The sequence below is a fragment of the Rhea americana genome, unplaced genomic scaffold (assembly GCF_003343005.1).
Source record: "Rhea americana isolate MKP2758 unplaced genomic scaffold, rheAme1 scaffold_66, whole genome shotgun sequence".
NCBI classification, from domain to species: Eukaryota; Metazoa; Chordata; class Aves; order Rheiformes; family Rheidae; genus Rhea; species Rhea americana.
The window spans coordinates 2854509-2868788 of NW_028186823.1; the positions used below are offsets into that span (position 1 = coordinate 2854509).

General features: G+C 38.4%; 1 protein-coding gene across 2 annotated transcripts in view; it reads right to left on the minus strand.

The window, feature by feature from the left end:
* Positions 1-2926: 2926 nt before the first annotated feature.
* Positions 2927-14280, minus strand: part of NCK2 (NCK adaptor protein 2) — a 92028-nt gene continuing 80674 nt past the window's right edge. For both annotated transcript variants that reach the window (XM_085320871.1, XM_085320872.1), the window contains one exon: positions 2927-4297. In XM_085320871.1, the coding sequence (XP_085176997.1) occupies positions 4103-4297 (195 nt within the window). In that variant the 3' untranslated portion in view covers positions 2927-4102. The remainder of the gene's footprint in view (positions 4298-14280) is intronic.

A 14280-nucleotide genomic window follows, 5' to 3' on the forward strand; every position in this document is an offset into this window, starting at 1 on the left:
GGACAACAAACAAAAACCATCTGCTTGTGTACATACTGGCCAACTGTTACAGGTTAACAGCAGGAAAAAACTCAGCTTTTGTTTAAAAAGTGTTTCCTGGAACAGATCTAGCGCACACAGGGGGCAACRCATCTTCTCAGCTCCAGGTATACAGAAATGTCAACGGGGAGGAACTTCTAGACCTAGTCCAGACCCCACCTGCCATGCGACTACCCTTGAAACTAGAGCATGTCAGCCGTGTGTCTCTACCTGCATTCTGCAGGCAAACAAAAGCAAACTCTTCTGGCACTCCAAATCAGCTAAAAATTGCACTGCTGCATTAATGTTTTCTGCTATACATCTCTACAAGCCTTTCAGGCTCAGATTCAGCCCTGTATTAGAGACTCATACTTTTTCCAGTTTGGATTCAGCTAGCAATTGCCCAGGTTGGGACCTCATTAGAGGCTTGCATGCATTCATCTACAAAACTAAATCCCAAAGTGCTCTGACGATTTTGCCACACCTCTCCCTCAGCAGCCGTAGCACGGCAGCGTAGGCACTTGCTCAAGCAGCAGCAGCATCTCCTGGCTGGCTGTGGGGCGACGTGCCACTTTGAAGTGGTTTGCATAACTCCAGTAATTGGGAGGCCCTCCTCCCCATCCCTTTAGAAACTTTTAATACACACATACTTTGAAGACTAAACAGCATACAAGCTAGGATAGAGGACCAAACTAGACATTTATGAAGAATGGCAACCGCAACATCCTTTAAGCTTAATATCCTTAGGAAAGGAGTGCTATAGAATAGAAGAGCTTAGTATGTGTAAATTTGGACATGACAGGATTTGACCATGTTTTTTTTTCTTTCTTTTTTTTTTTCTTTTTTTCTTTTTCCTGTGTGTACTGTACCTACTCAATGACAGGACTATTTGGTGCTACACAAGTGGTCAAGATGATTGGAAGAGGGAACTCAGTAACAAGCTCCTGGAATTAAAAGTAAAATCATGGATATCAAATTCCTATCTTTGCATGATCACTACAGCAAATGCTACAGATTCAGAGAGCTCCCTCACATTCCTACATCAACAGTGTAAAGGAAAAAAACATTATACAGTTGTACAGGAGTACAGGAAAGTCAACCCGAATACCTTAAAGAAAAACCATCACTTTACTCCATCAGAAATTATCTGAGCCTTTAATGAAAACTGCAGTCAGGTAACCACAATTCCTCTAATCTTAAAACACAACAACCCCCTCTCCCACACTCCACAATCCCAGGCTTTGACAAAGAACGTGTAAGCAGTTAAAAATGAAAAAAAAGAAAGAAAGAAAGAAAGAAAAAGGTGCAGCTTTGTCAGAAGACAGAAAAAGTAGGCATAAAATGGGAAAATAAAAATAAATCTACACTATATTGCCCCTTTATTAAGCAGCTAGCACTAAAGATTGCTAATGCTTAGGCCCAATCCAGAAAACGAGGTCAAAAAGGCAGCAAAATTTATGGAAACTTATCTTAATTAGTAAACACTAGGAACAACTGAAGAACTAATAACAAGACTGTTGAATGGGTAGCTAATTGATTAAATATAGTATGGGCAAAAACAAGATGAAGCTTGTTTCAAAATATAATTTGAGCTAGTCATTCGCACTGCTAGGTCATAAATTAACTAACTGCTCCCAAAACAAAATACATCAGAATTCACACCTCACCACACAAAAGCCATTTGAAAAGCATGAGATTTAAAAAAAAGTATGAGATTTTAAACCTGTTGAAGTATAAAACTTGTGGAAAAAATGTTCATTCAGAAGTTTATATTTGATTTGATTCTAAGCAATCAATACTGGAAAAGAGCAAGGAACTAATAGCTTGTCAAAAGAATCTAGGAAAAATAGAGGAAAGGTAAAAAGGGGCATTAYAAAGACTTTGGGGATAGGAAATACGGAGTACCTTTCAAAAAAATGAACAAAAGGTTAAGAAGGGGAGGGGGGACTTGCAGTAATCTGTTTACTGAAAAGGAAGAACATTCCTTTTTATCATTCTTCAAAAATAACAGTCAATTCACTCAAAACTGAAAACACTTCTCATACATTKTATAATTGACTTCATGTCATTATCACATTCAAGATAAATGCTTAGATTCRCCTAAATAAATAACTGGAGATGAGACGGGATAAAACTACATTCTCTGTAGAATTCACTTATGAAGGCCTCTCCAATAGAGAGTTCCCCTATAAATGACCGCTCTGGGGTCCATTAGTAGGTAGATTTCAAAGAATTGTACTGTTCATCAATTTTCCAGGGAAAACTTCTATATTCTTGATATATTGAAATTAAAATATCACTGCCTCAAAATACCAAGCTATAGGCTGGTGCTCTTAAAGATAAATGCATAACTACTCTGGATTCCTCTGATTCACTATCTGCCTTCATTAAGCTGGGCCAGGCAGAACCTTCTGTGCCCTGTTTTCAATTGTTAATTCAGATAAAGAAAAAGATACAGCACACTGAAGCAAGTCTTCAAGATTGGTGGAAAAATAGTAAGTCTGTAAGAGTTTCAAAAATTCTTGTACCAGTACTTGGCAGAGGTATGATTTACATCAAAGCAAACCAGTCAGTGCTAGCATCTGCTTTGTCTACGCTGGGGGTATGTACAAAGGCAGTTCTACTCCCTCTGTCTGAAATACAAAATAGGCAAGCAACTTGTTTTAATAGTCAAAAGCATTAAGGTACCAGAAAACAGCTCCATCATGCAGTTTCGATTAAAGCAATGAATGGACAGAAACTATCAGACATCGTTAGTACTGCCTCAATATCAAACTATACTCTGCAGTTCAAAAAAAATTTTTAGACAATACAAATTACAAGATAAACAAATTCATTATTTACTCTGTTTCACCTTGCTAAAGCAACAGCAAGACTACTACCCAAGGATAAATCCAGTACTCCATCATGACATAATACCTTTTTTATTACAATATCCAAAAAACTGAGTATGCAAGATTTTGAGATCTCAAGATCCCTTCTTCAATTGCAGGAATGTGCCATCTAAAGACTGTATATTTAAACCATAAAGGAGTTTAAATGTAAAGAAAAGAAAAAAAATGCATTTTCTTCATAAACATTCTGTGTCTCTTACTACCAACCACATCATCCTTTGTAAAACCTGAAGATTTCTCTCTGTAAAGCAAATATATATATATAGTGTTGGTAGCCCACCCCACCCCATCCCAAGATCAGTTTTTATTAATCTTCTGTATTAGTGTCAACAATCAGCTACAGATACATATTACTTTGAGAATTAAATACATAATCGTTTAATTCAAACAAGCAGAAGGGCAAGAGGAAAAAGCATTATGTGGATGGCACATTTGGTTGTAGATTACCAAAACATTCAGCCTTTACAATTCAATGATTCTTTCTCTAATAATCAACTTTCAAATAAAATTTCTTTGTTGCAATTACAGACCAAAATACACTAGATATTTTTTTTACTACAATCTTACCATAGTAGTTTAAGAAGTACTATTACAAAATGCTTTAATTAGTGTACTCTTTACAAAGAGTCAAAGAGGCAATGTAATAGCAGAGTACAGTGTAAAGAGTGCTTCTAGGAACTAGGAATTTTTGTAATATACTACTTGGTAAGCAAAATAGCTACAGAACTCACAGCCACAACTGTATGTCTACTATATCTCACTTAATTAGCTGCAGCTTCAGTGCATTCAAACTGTGTCCGATRTCTCTTAATGAAGAGTTCTGTCAGCGTGAGCAATTTGAACAGATTAACACTGTTTTGAATTGAAAACACCCCTCCTTTATCTGAACTAACTATGTAAACGTACACAGAAGAGGGGAGTTTAGAACTCAGTCATGGAAGTGAGTGCTTACAATGGCCACCTAAGTGAAATTCTCAATCTGAAGGGAGGTGATCTGAGATTAACAGAATCAAAACACAAAATAGGCAAACAAAAAAGGACAATAACAACCAACAGAGCAAACACTTTAGAAAGAGCCTATTCTTTAAGCCTGCTTCAGATAGTAGATTGCTCTGCTCTAAAAAAGTGAATTTAGGACCTAAGGCTTGGAAGTTRTAAGAGGCCTAGGAGACCAAAGTCCATCTTCAATGTCACTGAAGTGCTTTCACAAGATATAGCTTTTCCCCGTGTTCACTGGTGAAGATGGGAGCCTTTTTGTAGTGTTCCACCAACTCATCCATAGTATTAAAGCGACGCTGCCCAATACAATAGACATTGTCCACGAGCTGCACCTTGAAATGTTTGTTCTTCCCCGATGCCTTTAGAGATACCGAGAAGTCACTGGGCTGTTGAGAAGAATTCAAAAGGAAAAAAAGAATTATATAAAGGTGAACAAAATGAATACATAATTTTGTGGTTTCAGGAACAAAYTGTGCAATACAGTTGATCACAATTTATGCTAGTCTTTGTTCCACAGCTCAGTGCTTTAGCTACTTAAGAAACCCAATAGTCTATTATTCAATAAATAATTGCCATCATTATTAACATGCACAGTTAAGTCAGTTAAGTGAAAGCTCCCCAGATACACAGTCTGAAGTTGCCAATTACATGACTAAATTGCAAATAGTATCTTAGTAACTCAATCTAGAAGCACGAGGATGTCAAGGAGAAGAGAAAAAACTTCCATCATTTATGGTTCCTGTGATAGAGAGCGCCCTGGAGAAAGTAATTACTCCAATAGTGCTTGGGTGAGATGAAGAAAATTTCCCACATCACTTTTTTTTTTTTTTTTTTTTTTTTAAAAAAAAGGCACGACCACAAGAGGGCCTTTCTTGCTTTGCATTGCAAAAGAAAACACATTCACCTTTTGTCTTCATTACCACATGCATAGGAAATAATTTCTCTTACTTAATACACCTTTTAATTAAGAGAAAGCTCCAGAATAAAAATACAATACAAGTCCCACCATCAAGCCATCATCCACAACAAATAAAATTTAAACACTACTTAAGTGATTTAAAATGCAACAATTCCACATAAGAAAACCCTSAAAGACTTAGCAATCGGTTGCTTCAGAGAGGAGAACGCTCAGTGTTATCTGAACAGCCTGGCTGAGCCCATCTGTACAATTGTGTGTGATGCGGAAGAGGAAGGAGAGAAAGGAGAACCCACTACCCCTTCGCTGCCAGCTGAGCTTCATCTTCACCTCTTGACCGCTGCTGGCTGCCCACAAAGACTGGAGTACAGACTTCGCACTGCAGCCCAGTTAACTCCACCCAACAGGGAAACCAGAAAGCAAGAGGGGGCAGCCAGCAGGAAAACTGAATTACAAAAATGAAAAACACACCCCAGAGTTTGTAGCTAAGCTGCTGGCACGTAATGGAGATAAGCAATGCCTGACATCATTCTGGAGGTACTGCCACAGGCTCTCTGCCCACTGCAGTCACGGCTTCAGACAAAACTCTGAAGGCAAATGCTGTTTTCAGGTATTCTCCTTCTTGGCTTGCTTGTTGCACCCCTACACCACGCTGCTGCTTCAGTTCTGTCAGCACAGTGAACTGGATCACGAAGCTCATCCAGGTTGAACAAAAAGCACAACAGACTACTGGTTCACAGCGTCACCCTACGAACAGTCCTGTGAGCACAGCTGTGGCACAGCAGGSGAGTGGGAGCCCTTTAAAGTCAGTATTGCTGCTAGACTTCATTTCACAAAATCGCAGCCTAAGAACATGTCTACGCTGTATCGGGGGGGARGGGGGTCAGGTACACACTTGAATGTGTACCCAAATAAGCTTAAGGACAGTATTTCTCAGGTGTCCTGTCTTATTTCCTACAATGACTGGGGCCTCTGCCACACAGATGCCCYACCTTCTGCCTTCTCCAAAATTTTATACTTTGGATCTTGCCATCACCTGTTTTGTAACTGATACCTTCTATTCCCTCCCTTTTCAACTCCCCATTCACCCCTCCAAAAAACAGAAAAATACCCTGCAAGATCTAGCTAAGCTTGCTTTGGCCTTGTCTAGCACCCTAGTTTTGTGTGGCAGCACTTCACCTCACACTGCTTAAGCCAACAGCCAGCTCCTAAAACCTTAACTCTTCTTTCTCAAGGCCCTGCATTTCAGATCCACAAACAAATTAAAAAAAAAAAAAAACACAAGAGAATTACAAGCCAATTGCAAGCCAATACAGTGCTTTTGCCTTGTCTGCGAGCCCAGAGAAGGCTCCACAAGCCTGCTTCTGCCGCTGGTGCGGCCYGCTAGTGCGTATCCACGCAGGCCTGGCTCACTGCGTCGAGAGGAGAGACAGGAAGAGGCAAAGGAGAGCACTCCCCAAAGCCTGGCCATCACTCACACACACACACACACAGAGAGAGAGAGCACACTCCCATGTGAAGGCAGCCTCAGGCAGCCTCGATCAAGTCCATTGGCTCAAAGTAAATGCAGCATCCTCCTGTGAGTGCCGGGCGGGGGGGGGAAATCTGGCAAAAAGGGAGAGGAAGAAATGCCTGACAGAATATCTTTGGGGTTTCTAACACTCGACCCAAGATGCATTTCAAGCCCTGTCATCTACCCCTGGCTTCAAGTTTGAAAACTGCTATTTTAAGCCAGCCAGCTCTGATACTAAAAATCYTACCGTCCAAACACCAGAAATACACCTGCGAGGAGTTCCTGCCAAAGCTAACCAGTTTTTAATACCTACCCCATTGGTTCAAAGTTAACCCAGTTGCATCAACACCATGTCACGATCAACAGGACTACAGCATGGACAAACCCTCTGGCGGTCACAACCACATAGTTTTGGAACCTGTTTGTATTTCAAGGGACCTCTCCATAGCYCTAAGAAACACTCACTAAATCATCGTAAAATAAAGCAGGAAMCAAAGCAGAGCTCTGCACCAGTAAGAAGTTCAGCAGCCAACTCTGGGACTCTGGAATTGCTGATGAGTGATTTAGGGCACCGGCTCTGAACAGCGTGCCAGTTGCTCTGCTCGAAACATGAACTACAACGTAAGTCCGTGTTCAAGTCCAARAATTTTCAAAAAGGACAATACAGAAAGGAGCACCTAAGGACTAGCTGATGAGGATTTGAATAAACAAAATCAAGTCTTGCTGATTTAATTCTGATGCTTCTATAATACTTATGTCAGCACAGAAAACAGTAACTGGAAGGCCCTCATTTAAAACAGAAGTTATGAATGGGAAAGTCATAATCTGAACCAAAAACATTTCTTTGTTTTTGAAATAGTTAAAGATCTTATGAAAAAGGTTTAAAAACAGCTGAAAATCACTTTATGCTTTAACAAGGTTTTAATGTTTYCCAACAAAAGTACAGCTCCTTTTACCATGTCAAAGTTATGAGTTTCCAAAGCTCTTTGTATTCACTAAGAATCATTATCTTCAGATTGGAAAAGATGCATTAATGACACACAGATAGGTGCTCGAATAGACCTTAGATCGCTGATCCACTGTACTTGTCCTATACACTGGCCATACTTAGACTTCTTTGAAGTGGTACTCACAATACATTAAATACTTTCCCTGCCATTTTAATTACAGCTTTAACGAATGACTGTTCTCCTGAACCACTGACCATTCTTCCCTGCCTCTGAGCTCTTAATTAGATCCATGGATAAATAGGAGACATTATTATTGTTCATTTTCTCCAGAATATATGTTACAAAGTTTATTCTTCTGGTGATCTAATTTAATTAAAGAAAAAAAAATAAGGAAAGGCTGATCTCACTCTTTTGAGAGCCATCATCCGGCACAAAGAGATGGAWGAGCTGGAACAGCTGTTGCAAAAATTCTGAAACCCTTTACTGGCCTCAGATTGGTAAAGTCTACAGGACACCGGAACAAAGAGCAAAAGCAACTGGACTTGCATTTGCTTTTGTTTTACTTCTTTCCCACTGCAACAAACAAGCAAAACAGTTAAAGACTATTTAACAAAAATCTCTAGATAAACTACTGCTCTCCAAACTTAACATTATGATTCTGAAGTGTATTGGTTCAATGCAGCTTGAACTGGTTCCTTGCTGTCTCCYTTGTATTTGTTCCAAGTCTGTTTATTTTATTTATTTACTGCTTAAACTATTTTGTTTCAACTGCTCACCATTTTTTCTCCCTTTTCTCCCCTAAATTAATTGCTACATTTTGATGTAACATACCAACTTTTCCAGGAATAGAAGCCTCTCATACACCCTATAAAGATACTTAAAAGTAAACTTTAATCCCTAGAAAGTCATTGAYGATTCTGCAGAATTACAGAACATAGTTTCATGGCAGGGAGCCTGTGAATATTTGTGTATGGTCACAATCGGAAAGACTTAAATATGAAGCTAACTCAATTCCTAAAACAGCAAACTGAAGATTATCTGATATGCATTTCCAGCTCTTCAGTTCAGCTGTACTATTTCTTAAAATTGGTTTAGATTGCTTTTTTTTTTTTTTTAACTCTTGCTTATGACTAGACTGGCTGTAGGCTAGCTTATGCCTGCTATATGTGGGAGACAACAGGCAAAACCATGCTCTCTTAACTTTGCTTCTTTGGTCATGAACTTGATCGTATTTTCCAAAAAGGTGGAAAAGATTATCATGAAGACAAGGTATAAAGCAACATAAGGGGAAATAAGGGTAACTGGAAAAAAAACTCTCTTCACAACCTCCATTTGAGGATGACACAAGACAATTTTATAATAAATAGCAAGGCTGAGGAAAAATAATCCTCCCTGAACATCTTTTCCTGACCCTGTAACTCAGTTCTTTTCAATCCAGTTTCACTTCTTCCATGAAAAATTTTCTCATGCACTCATTCTTCAGGTTATTCTATCCCCTCAAGCTCAGATCTGCTATGTTATCCTGGTGCTTCCCAGCTCCTTCAAGCTCCATAAACAGGCTTCCCTCTATTCCTGCTCAGAAAACAAAGCCACTCAAGTCACTCAACTAAAAAGAAAATAAACGATAGTTCAAAAGTCTAGAGTTAAGCTGCAAAGAACCTTATAGGACTGTTAACAATTCCTTTACCTACCCCTCCACCCCATATACTCTATTTATATATATTAAAAGCTCTTCGTCTCTATGTAACATTCACCATGTTTTAAAAACAACATTAGAAAACTGAATTTATTTCATAGATCTTCATAAATAGCTCTGAAGATGTCTACTCTTCCACTTAAAATAAATTGCTAGGATATATCCTTAAACCTGTCCTTAGAGTTTCTCCTTTTTTCCATTGTAGTCAACCATAGCATGTCACAAAACATGACAAATGCTTCAGTTTTTGAAGAGCGGTCATTGCTTCTTATCAGGTGCTTGGAGGTTTAAAATCAAAGAAATATAGGACACCCAGRCGCTACAGAATTTGCCCCTCAACAGCACATAAGCCCTCAAAGTCTGCCTTCTTCCCCTGCCGTCATTATTGCTAGGCAAAGAACACAGAAGCTAAATGCAATCTAATGGATTGACCCAGATCCATCCACACCTGCAATCCTCAGAATCACCTGAATACACCACACTACCACCCTGTTCCAGGATCTGTTACTATAATTCGATAGTTGCGATACTCTTAGCAGAATTTAGCCCTTACTTCCTAATGAATAACTGCTCCTAGATTGCCCCCCACCCCAAACACCAACACCCTCTTCTCTCTCCTCCTCCCCTCCCCAACTGGAAATAATTTAGGAAAAATTGCTTTTTCCTCAATTCACATGAAGACATCTCAAAGCAGTGTTGTTTGTCTAATCACAAGTTTCACACCCACTAGCAGCTAAATACAAGGGGACTGCAGGTCCTGACAGAAGCTCTCTTTGAAGCCTCATGGTGCTAGCAGCAGCYGAAGCTGCTCGGGAGCCGGAGGTGCGTGGTGCTCTCCCACATCACAAGCTGCTGAGAGCTGCTGCTTCCTGTTAGCTACAGCAGGGAACGAGCAAACAGACTTGTTTTCAGAGGTGAACCTAAGCAGGAACAGTCTTCCCTCCAAACTTGCTCCTGTCTGTCATCTGGGCTAGCGGAATTAAAGTCTTGGACCAGGACCATGAAGACCATCTACCCAACAGAGTCTGACAGCATCAGCCAAGACTCATTTGCCTTGCGTTAGAGAAAAAGAAAAAATCTCTAAAGAACCTGCAGTTCACAAAGGGTAAGAGAAAAGAGAGTGGCTATAAAGAGACAGTATTGTTTAAATCAACATTATTTGTTCAGGAGTGCTATTTAAAAGATTTTTTTTTTTAAAATCAACTGAGCAGCCTGCAACAGAACAAATAAAATAGCAATCCTAACTAGGGATATTCCACCTCAAGCTACTCCTTTACATCTCCAAGAACACAGGTGACAGTAGCTAGGTATTAAGGAGCTGGCAAAAATTTTACCAGCAGTAAACAGTGCCTCTTGCATAAATGATGGACTTAAATGGCTCAAATAGACAAGCTTATGATTCTAATAAATAATAGCACCTAATTAAGATAACCAGACTTCCAACTACATAACAAGAGTTCATCTCTGTGCATTCACCACAGTATTACCCCTTAGATCTAAGTATAACTGAGGATAGTATCTTTGGCTAAAGGAATCTAGCCATGGGATAAGTCTTAAAAAAAAACACTGGAAAATCTTGCACACTAGTAAAATTTTAAATTAAAACACCCGTCATCATCAGTCTGTTGAAAACAGAGAATCATAAACCCTTATCTAAGTAGCTAAGAGAGACRAGTGCAAAATTCAATGAAATCTAGAGAAAAATATTTTATACAAAAAGCTTTCAGTAACTATGGTGATGGAGGGCTAAAGAAAACCCTAAAATAGGTCCAAATGCAGGCACAAGATGATTAGGATAACTCAGTTTTTTCCATGGGGTCTTTTTGGAAAGGACCAAACCGTATACCTACAGTTTTGATAGATGAATTCATAAAGCAACGTAATGGGAAGTGTTGCTCTTGGGAAGAAACGAGAACTGGACAGCAGATGGCTTCACTCTTTTCAGCCTGATCCCTCTAATTAAGATCTTTGGTTTTGATCTTGCAGACACTTCTGATGACTTCTAGCCTCAGCATGCACAGTCGCTGCAGTTATGCATGTGAAATACGGCAGCAGTCAAGATTCTGACAGTTATTTCTAAAAGCTTCTTTGTTTCATAATAAACTTGAAATAGATCTTTTGTTAGCCATCTCTTTTTCCTGATGCTATCACCTATGCCCATTAGCTTATTATATCATTCCTGGAACTTAAAAAAAAAACCAAACTAGTAGTCTCAAATCGTTTTTATAACTCACATACATAAACAAATTAGGGGATAATATGATGTATAAAATGATGAAGGTAGATATAGGTGGGATGTAGTAAAATGTCTCTTTAAATCTAATAAAAATTAAAATTAAGTGACACAAATTAAGTGAAACAAAGCAGGCATTTATACGTGTAACTACAACGTATTTCTCACTGCTTTTTTTTTTTTTTTTAAAAAAGGCAAAAATGGAATCTGCAAGGCCAGATCAAGATTAAAGAAAAAAGAATGACTTCCTCAATTCAGAAGACAGTTACCTTAGTTTTCCGTCCAAAAAAAATTACTGTAACATGGAGCTCCATCAATTTCATGAGACTCCAATAAATGTCGTATGCTGGAAAGAACTTAAAAGACAACAATGTGAATGAACCTTTTTGTGCTCCGCAAGCAACGACTCCCCCAGTAACAACCAGGGCAGCCAATTTGCAACTGCTTTGCAAACAAGTGCATTTAGCATCATGATGTCATGTTAAATTAAAAGGTTAATGTGTTCTTTCCAGGAAATTCGTTTATTCAAGCAGCAGTCTCTCAAGAGCGAGGAAACGGGCTGCAGCACAGCGGTCATTACRGCACGCCCCTCGGCAGTGGCTGCACACTTTTGTATTTTAAGTACTATGTTAATTTTCAAACTGTTCTTCTGGCACTGTCGCAGAAGATAGAAGACATTTGGTAACTACTTATCAGGATAACCCAAAATGCAGCATCCAGGTCTGAAAGCAAGCCTCTCTCTGCTGGGCAGACCTATCAAGGGTACATTGTTTTCCATACTCTTGCCAAGGTCACAGGCAGGATGCGAGGTTTGACAGACAGCYGGATTACTGCAGAGTAATCTAATGATTACCATAATCCCCTAGTAGTTTTTGACATTTTGGGAGACTGTATGCCCCACTGCATTGTCTTTTCTATAGACTACACAAACTTAAGCCTGTCAGCCTCTGTTCATAAATCATGCTTCTAAATCTCTATTTTTCTTCTTGTTCTCCTCTAGTTTATTTGCATATGTCTCCATTTTGTGGTTACAGTCAACCGAGAACAGAAATAGGAACTCACTGACACGCATAAGTAAAGCTTTGAAGAAATAGCAGTTTGACAGATATCTTCTGCAGAGAAAAATCAATGGAGGAAAGACATCTGAAATCTAATCAGACTATCATATACAGCAAAAATATTCTGAGATATTACAGAATTGTATGTTATCAATAATACTATATAGGATGTTAAAATTTTAGGGAATAGACTCTATCAGGACTGATGTTTCTCCAACTTCAACAACAACATACCAGTAATGTGTTTCAAAAATTAGAACGGAATATATTTCATTTCGATTTGGAAAACCCTACATAACCTTTTCTTGTCTTTAAGCTGTTGTTCTGTTGTCACTAGCAGCCACTGTCCATCTCTTTGCCAAGATGAAGCATGCAAGCCAGTCTCAGACTTTGGTACCATGAAATTAAAAACACAAGCCTCAGTTAATGCAGAAGATAGATTCTGTAGCCTAAAAACCTGCCTTTTAGAGTTTTGTAAGGAGCTTTATTACTAAAGAAGTTTTATTCTAAAGGAATGTGTCCTACCTAACCAGTCTGCCTCTMTACTACTTCATAGATTTTGACTTCATCCTGAGACTTTTCCAAGTGGCAGAAATCACAGCTTACAAAGAACAAAACCAGCAAAAGGAAATGTGAAATATACTTCCAGAAAAGCATCAGGAACTTTAAAAGGACCTTCATTTCTACGGCTGAGCTTAAGTTGGATTTTCCACACCAAAGCAAACTCACTGTTTGCCAGTATACAGCGATACCAACATGTCCTGTTGAGTAGTTAATGAAATCATTTACACAAGCATGGGGACGGTTCTTCCTCTGTCAGGAGGCAATGATAAAGACTATTACAAGTTCTAATCAGAAACATGTGCAATCAGTACAACCTTCTGAAAACACGTTAGAGCCAAGAAGCCTTTTAAAAATCATATTCTGGCTCCAACTATATGCTGTTGACATTGCTGTAACATTTATTTGCAGTCTACATTGTAAACCAGCTTATCGCCCAGATGGACATAGTAAAGTTGATATAAATATGCTTTTACAGAGTTAGATGTTTGTAGCTGTATGTGGAGTCTTTACATCAGTAGCACTGTACTCCTATATTAAGAGACTGAGTTGATTTAACTCATATGGAATTTTATATGTGAAAGAGCAGAATACATAGATATAGGCAGGTACTAAACAGCAAATTGTCTTGATGGAGTGACCCTACAATTGAAACAATGAACGCAAAAAAGCCCTGATCATAAATTAGGTTTAATTCATCCTTAAATTTTTTTGTTAAACTTTAAAGACATATGAGGGAATTACTAAAATCCACCATCTTTTAAAAATCACAGTCAAAGTATAATTAAGAGTGCCTTACCTACACATTCCCATGCTTCAACACACATGAAAAGCCTTTCAATATAATTTTAAATTTGAACTTTCATCATTATAATGATCTCTAATCAGTATTACTCATACCCCTCTGATGTCATCAAGTCTCAATTTAGAAGCTATGAGTTGCTGACTTGACCTTCTTTGTAGTGTATCGTAATTTTAACAATGATAATAATTTCATCTTATTACAATCCAAAATAATCTAAGCAGAGCAGAAATGCATAAAAAAATTGGATTTTAATCAATAACCTCTATAATTATTCAATTAAAAGGACTGACCAATGCTAAGATCCTATTTTACATTAGTTTTAAATTCAAATTAATGACTAAATTTTCAATTCACAAGAACTATTTTATCTTGCAGCACTACAAATTTGAGGAGGATTGCATATTGAGGAATACAGGAAAGGTCAAATTGAAGCTTAAAATAATTACTTGTCCACTGATTGGTTAACCCCCCCCCCTCCAGACAATATAGCCCAAAACTGTTACGTTTCACTGCAAAGTTGACTGCATTTCTGTAAAAGACTGGTTCTCATATAGAGCAAATGTATCAATTTGCAATGCTGAAACATTGCCTATTTCTTTAAGGATGAAAGGTACCACACTTGTTAAAACAAATAAAC